Genomic DNA, 7,809 nt, shown 5'->3' on the forward strand with positions numbered 1-7,809 from the left:
AAAAAGAATGGACTCACTTGATGTATGTACAAAATTATGAAATAATCAACAATGAGCTAATGATTGCTACTCACTTGATAAGTAATTTTTAAAAGTATAGTTATTTATACAGTTTTTTTTTTATTAAGTTAAACTTTTGAAAAAAATAATTTTATGATATGATATTAGAATTTTTATAATTTAAAATTTAAAATTTAATTATTGATGATCCAAAAAAAATTAGTATAAAATAAAGAGAAAATTTTACTCTCTTTTCCTAAAAAATAATAAAATGATACTTCTTTTCTTTCTATTTGTAAAATATGTATTCTCCCTCTTTATAATTTTTAAAAAATCTCCTTTTTAATTTATTTTAAATTTTTGTGTTAACTAATGTTAATTTTATCTATTTTTTAAGAAAAATAAATTATTTTTTACAAAATACCCTTTAATAATTTTTTTTTGTCATTAAATTTTGCTTACCAAAATACCCTTTAATAAATTATTTTTTATTAATTAAATTTTATTTTTATCAAAATATTTTTTAAAAAATTTAATAATTAAATTATTTTTTCGAAGATACTCTTCAATAATCTTTTAATTATTAAATTGTGATTTTACTAAAATTTTCGTTAACAATAATTTTTATATTTTACTATTAATTTTTTAATATCAATATATATTATTTTAACATTAAATAAAAAAAATCTTGGTATGATTGTTTTTTGATATTAATATATATTAATTGTTATACATATTAATATATATTGATATAAAAAATTTATAGTAAAATATAAAAATAATTATTAACAAAATTTTGGTTAAATCATAATTTAATAATTAAAAATTATTGAAGAGTATCTTAGAAAAATATAATTTAATATTAATTTTTTAAATATTTTGGTAAAAATATAATTTAATCAATAAAAATATTTATTAAAGGACATTTTGGTAAGCAAATTTAATGACAAAAAAATAAAATTTTTGCTAAAGAGTATTTTTGTAAAAAATGATTTTTTTTAAATAAATAAAGTTAACATTAGTTAACACAAACAATTTAAAATGGATTAAAAAAGGTTTTTTAAAAGTTACAAGAGAGGAGAATGTATATTTTACAAATAGAAGAGAAATGAATATTATTTTAGCATCTCTTAGGAAAAGAGAATAAACTTTTCTCTAAAATAAATAAAAAAATTATATAAAAAATTCACATAAACAAAAGTATTTTATATCGAAAAACGTATTAAAAATATAATTCATGTATCACTTTTTATCCTTTAAAATTTTTAGAATAAGTAATTTTATAATAATAATTTATACAAATTATTCAATTAAACTATATTTCGATTCATATTTTACATTAAAACTATTCTAACTATTTTTATAGAAAATTACATCTTTGTACAAGGTTGAAAAATACTTTCCGATTTGTGAGTATAGTACAATAATCCTAAATCATGCACTATAACCGAATTTTGATGGATGTAAGTGCCCTGCATAATAGCCACCACAAGCTGCCATACAAGCCTCCTCCATTGAGGCCTTAGAAACGCCACTGTTACAAATGTTGGCGAATGCTCGCATGTGTTTCATGCCATACTGAGTCAGCGATCCGCAGTGAGTTTCAAACACTCGAACCTAATCAAGTGTCAGGGAAGAAAAAAAGATTTAATATTATAAGATTTTAACATAATCAATGAGTGAATGTTACTTAAGTAGAAGAAGATGAGTAATCAATTATTACCATTGATTTTAAGCATGTCCAATCGTCAAGAAGGGGCAGACCGGGCTCCCTCACGGATTCTATTACTGAATTTTTTGCTGGACCATAAAGAAATACTCCGATCAATTTCACGCTACCGTCTAAATGATTCCTGTGCTTTGTTGTCTCTGCAATCTGCTTCATGATCTCTCTCTTCTTTTCTGGTTCATCTTCTGACCTCTTGTACTGCATTCAAATAAAACCAATTATACGTACAAGTTAAGCAAAGTAGCTAGCTAGAGAAGTAACGTATTAAACTACTCTTTCGCCTTAGTCCATCACAACAATAAAAAAATTAAAATTATAATTAAATTTATATATTTTGTTGAATTAAATTTGTGGATCACGAGACTTTTTTATTATTGTCATCAAACTAAGCTAAAAAACTAGTTTAATACAACATGCAAGTGCAACCATTAATAGTTACAAAAGCCAACATGCCAAAAAAATGTTCGGCAAAAAGAGAAAGAAAAGGATAAAAGAACGTTAAGTCATTTTTTTAAACTTAATACTAAAATAGTAAAATGTTACTTTTTTTTTTAGACTAATTACTCAAATACCACTATTTTTATGTTACTGTAATTAATTATATTTAAAATAAAATAATAAATTGATTGTCACTTTTAACAAAAATATGGTATTTGACTAATTTACTTTTTAAAAATCACATTTTAATAATAAATTTATAAAATATGGCACATCAGTAAAAACATCTAATAAAAAATAAAATATTTATTTAAAAAAATTATATATGATATATTTGTGTATAAATATATGCTATTTAATTTATTTTTAATATACATTTTATATTTTAACATATATTTTATACTAGTTACTGATTTTAGCGTATATTTAGAATAATTAATGTCTGTTTCATATAAAATTAAAAATTATAAGAAGAATTGACTAATCTTTTCTCTATCTAAACAATCAAAATTGATATTTTTATTCTGTTTTTAAGACATTTACCAAATACTATAGATTAGTGTCCAATTTCAAGATATCAAACTTAAAACCATTTGATCAGAATGTGATCTCTAGTGTGTATTTATTCCACAATGAGATGAGATTTAATAAAGAAAATATTGTGGTTAACGGATTGAGGAGAAAATGCTAAGAGTACCATTTGCCACATGAAGATCAGGTCTGCATCTCTCTGATTAACAACATCCACGGGCGCTCCTAACATTCCATTAAGAGAAGGAAAGTTGACTGTGGCAGGATCAAAACCATGGTACAGATAAAGCTTCTCCGGTTTGACGTGTGTATCACCGTACTCCATCACATGGGAACCAAGCTCGTAGTTGTTAAAATTTGAGGTCCGTTCCTTCACCTGCTCAACAAAAATATATAGCCCCTCTTTAATTTAATTGTTCTTATCCTCGCTCATGGCTGATGCTAACATTTAACGAAGCACTGTTATTATATGGTCAAAATTAATCTTACCGATTGGTATTGTTGTTGCACCGATTCCCTCTTTAGATTGTGACTTTCACTGCAGAGAATTCAAGTGCCATGATTCAGTTTTGCAACTTAATTAAATTTATGTCTATGTTTATGGTGTTGGTCATGGACTCATGGTCATGGTGATGGCTGCAACAGACAAAGGGGATAATCTAGTTGTCCTACATCTGACTACAACGCAATAGACGAATATCCATGTCACACTAGTGTCATAAATTTGGTATAAGACTACAAGCATAGATACAAAATTATATCAAAAAGCGAACAAAAATGTTGGAGGGCAATGAAATTTATTGTTTTTAACCAATAGTTAATCAATAATTAATGTTTAAAAGTATGGGCTAAAAATATATTTTTAAATTGTTAAACTAAAAAAATTGAGAATTGATGACTAAAAATGCAGACCAAAATCAATAAATTCTATTAGTTTTTAGACTTTTTTCAAAAGTGAAAGTAGAATTATATCCCAAAATTAGTCTTGTATTCTGGAATAATTTTCAAATTTTAATTGCATCAATTATATGTCCCTAAATTTGTCAAAAGTAAATCATGTTATTATCTAAAACGATGTGATAAATTACTGATTAAAAAATGACAAAAAAATAATATAATGTATTTTTATTAATAGAGACATTGGTGCAATTAAAATTTTAGAGATTATTTTAGTGCATACAATTAGTTCGAGGGATTAAGTTGAAATTTAAATAATAACATGTAAAAGAAGCATATGTTATGTATTAGTACCTGTCTTCCATCCAAGCAACACTATACAAATCCCCAAGGCAAGTGATGTATTCAGGAGGAGGAGAAGGATCCATGCCAGGACAATAAGTTCCCCAACTAGCCTCTTGAGCATTTGATGCAGTTGTCACATAAATGTTTATATCCTTTGGCATTATACCCTCAAATATGCTCCCACTTTCACAAGCTTCCACGTATATAACCTACACAACCATACCATATAATTATTCTTAATTGCACATTCATGATGATTAGTAATGGTAAGCATATTTTAGTCAATATATGAAATCTTTAATTACCATCTTCTTGTAACCTCCAGATGCATGCTTCTTCTTCAAGACGTCAATAAAATCCATGGCATAAAGGTTTGGAGTGTTTGGCATCCCTATAATCAAATGGGAGACAGTGAATTGCAATCACTTCTACACCACCAATCCACCAATGTATAGCACTTGCTAGATTAAGGCTGCATTTGTTTCTGATTCTTAAAAGTAATTATACATAGCATAAACTTTTTTTTATATATAGTTAAAAGAGTTTATTTAAAAAAAAAAAAAACTCTGGTCGTTTTCATAAAATTTATACTACAAATAAGTTATTTATTTTATTCAAAAAAAGATTGCCAATATTCAAATGAGGTGATTTTTCACATAATAGGTGTGTTTGGCATTAGATCAAAATAAAAGGCGAAATTTCATACAAATCTGGATCAGTTTAGAATCGTTATAAATAAAATTAAAAAAAAAAATAGGAAGTTACATTTATATGTTAGCAAAATAAACATTTTTCCCCCTTGCCCAGTTTTATTCTCATATCAAATTTAGCAAAGAAAAAAAGTAGTACACAACCCATATCATTATAGATGAACTCGAATAATATAGAAGCTTGTTATTAAATTACGATTAGTATTATAATTATAATGCAAAATAAGGAAGAGATGATTAACGCACCAAGAACACCTGGGCCTCCATGATCAGCATAATATATAAATATCCTATCATCAGGTTTGCTGTTTATTACTTTGCCACTTCCACCTTTCACCTTACTCTTGTCCCCAAGAATTACCGCATATAAATTATGAGTTGTCACGTTCTCACCTGTGTAATCCTACACGAAATAAAATGAGCTCAATTCAAATTTACTAAATCTGTCTTTAGAATATAATAATGGAATTGAAATAGTATGTTAAAAATATGTCATTTTTATCCTTTAACTATTAATATAAAAGAAAGAGTTAGAACAGATCGAGAATGTCGAAATTCAACTGTGATAAAAAAATGGAATAGATAAAGAATAAAAATATAAAAATCAAATTATCATATCAGTTTTAAAAAATATATTTTATATAATTTATTCTAAATAATTTTTTTTCATTTTAATTTATTTTGATTTATTTTAAATCAAATCAAATCAATTTTAAAAATATTTTATTCTAAATATACTAAAATAGTTAGTTATTTGTTTATTTGTGTCAATTGACTTTCTGATAATGAATATGGTCAATGTCTCCAGAAACTTTAAACTATGTAGGTTGCTTTCTAATTCTAAGTTGCCCTATTAAATCTAATTATTTAAAGAAAATACTATCAACAGAGAACCCCAACTTTGATGTAACATTGTCTAGACGTGACTCACCACATTAATAGCCTTTCCAACAACGCAATAACGATTTTGAAATGTTTTCTACTAATCAAATTCTATTAGACTTTAAGTCACTCCACATCCATTGATACTTGGATACCCAAATCCTCTTGTTAATTCCGCCCAGTGCCAAATATGGTAAAATAATTAGGGGTAGTGAAGTTGTTTGTTCTTCAGAATTGGATTAGTTGGTAAAATTAAGGAATGTTGTGATACACCTCATTTAAACTTTAAAGGAAGGCCTTTTGGTTCATATTTAAGAAATTATTAAAAAATTGTTATTCGTATTATCAAATCATAATGGTTCATAAACTTTAGTGTATACACATAAAATATCTTCTGTTCATTGTTCCTTAGCTTCCTACATAGAACAAAAGTACTTCCATATAATTCTATGTTCTCCGTGCACGCATGTTGCACTAATTTATTTTCCAAATGAAAAAGGCTACTTGCCAGCAATTCATCATTACTATTTAAATAGACACAAAAAAAAGTAGCATTTAAATAATGGTGAAAACTTATTTTCAATTATTTTTATGAAAAATTAATAGTTAAAAATTATTAAATAATTTAATATATTTGAATAAATTAATATTCAATAATTTTTAATTATAAATTTTATATAAAAACAACTCCATATAAATTTATAGTTTAAATAATATAAGTACTAGTACCATGCGAACCTCTCATATTTAATTTGTTTGTTGGCATGCCTTGTTTCTTAAAGACGAGAGGAGAAAATTATTTTCAAGGAAAGGAAAAATTGCAAAAACTCTTGACACTTGGCCTTTTAGATTGTAGAATTTGGCAAAACTTGCAATGGGCCAATTTGACGATTTGTCACAAGTCGACAAAATTTTAATTAATCAACGGCATGCAGTTCCCCCACTTGTATTGTATGTAGCATTGGGTTTTCTTCGGGTGTTTCTAGTTTTTTATTCTTGTCTTTGCTTTCTGTTTCCAGAGTTTATTATTTAATTGGCTCAATGATGAATCATAATTGGCTTTCTCATCGTCAGTCTTTTTTTTTTTTCATTTTCTTAAAATTTAATCTCGGGACTCGTGAGTAAAAGATGAACATGTCTACTAAGCTGTTGAATTCTTAATCTTCTTAGCTTGACTATTTTAAACCATACAAAATTGCACTATTTTTATAATTCTTCGTCGGTAGAAGTAATACCCAAAAAGAGTCTAAATAATATTCGTAAAAAAAAAAAAGAATAAGTAAACTTTTTAAAATTTTCATTATGAATTTGTAGATTTAAAAAAAATTACTGAATAAATTCTTGAAAATTTGCAGAGTTGAAATTTCTGATGAAAGAGGGGTGAAAGGATAAAAGATATTTAAGAGTTGAATTTAGTTACCTTGGGGACGCCAGCATAGACATCTTGACCATGAGGATGGTTGATGATGATTCCAGGCCTTGGATTCAAGTCGTTGTTGGCTATGTCATCATACATGAACACAACTATGTTTTCTTCTTTGAGTCCACCTTTTATTAGCAACTGATACGCATGGCACACATCTGCCTGTTGTGTGCATTAAACATGCATAAGATTAAGGAAGGAAAGAAGAAGAAAAGTGAAAGAAACAAATCAAAAGCACGCACTTGGTGCCTGTAATTGCCGTATCCGCTTGAACCAGCTACTAGAACAGCCCATCGGGTTCCACCACCAACTTCATCATTTTCTGCTGACTCTGACACTGACTCGGAGGGTAACCGAATCACCGAGTCATAGAACGAGTTCAGCCTCGACGCTTTACCCTGCATATTCAGAAACAGCAACAAGAAGAAGAACAACAGCATCCATGACCATGATGATGAAAGAAAAGAGTATGCAATCGCCATAGGAAGGAACTGAAGAAGTTATAACCAGGAAACAGAAGAGTTATGACTTATGAGAGTTTTGTTATATGTGCATAGATATTTATATATTTATAGTAAAGTATGAGAAGGAAGGGAGGGAAAGGATGTGTGATTGTGCCTTATTTTATGGCAAAGAATGATATTGAGAGTCTTGTGAGATATTCTTTCTCCTCTTTCTATACTGTTTTTTAGTTAGTGTGTCCGTGTCTGTTTACTATGTTGCTCCTTTTTTCCGAAAATATTCACTCAACCTCCCCATTTTCTTCTACTTTTTTATTTTCAGTTTGTAAGAGGTGTGTTATGTTACGCATGCTCAAAAGTGGATGATAATCAAACTTTTTTTAAAGGAAAAAT

The 7,809-nt window shown here is 27.4% G+C and overlaps 1 protein-coding gene across 1 annotated transcript; it reads right to left on the reverse strand.

Annotated features, from left to right (window-relative positions):
• Positions 1-1,222: 1,222 nt before the first annotated feature.
• Positions 1,223-7,552, reverse strand: LOC130970933 (legumain-like). Its single transcript, XM_057897077.1, has 9 exons — positions 7,198-7,552; positions 6,953-7,117; positions 4,897-5,053; positions 4,246-4,331; positions 3,950-4,149; positions 3,188-3,236; positions 2,865-3,074; positions 1,724-1,927; positions 1,223-1,617 (listed from the first exon to the last, which is right to left on the reverse strand). The coding sequence occupies exons 1-9, from the start codon at positions 7,435-7,437 to the stop codon at positions 1,435-1,437; spliced, it is 1,494 nt and encodes a 497-aa protein (XP_057753060.1). The 5' UTR covers positions 7,438-7,552; the 3' UTR covers positions 1,223-1,434.
• Positions 7,553-7,809: the final 257 nt, after the last annotated feature.

Source organism: Arachis stenosperma, chromosome 1, assembly GCF_014773155.1.
Source record: "Arachis stenosperma cultivar V10309 chromosome 1, arast.V10309.gnm1.PFL2, whole genome shotgun sequence".
NCBI lineage: Eukaryota > Viridiplantae > Streptophyta > Magnoliopsida > Fabales > Fabaceae > Arachis > Arachis stenosperma.

Bases quoted from the DNA above. Each gene is read 5' to 3' on its own strand.
- LOC130970933 (XM_057897077.1), bottom strand. From the start codon at position 7,437: ATGGCGATTGCATACTCTTTTCTTTCATCATCATGGTCATGGATGCTG. The intron at 4,332-4,896 runs GTGCGTTAATCA...ATTTGATTATAG, and splicing joins TGGAGGCCCAGGTGTTCTTG to GGATGCCAAACACTCCAAAC. The intron at 1,928-2,864 runs GTACTCTTAGCA...ATTTGAATGCAG, and splicing joins TGATCTTCATGTGGCAAATG to TACAAGAGGTCAGAAGATGA.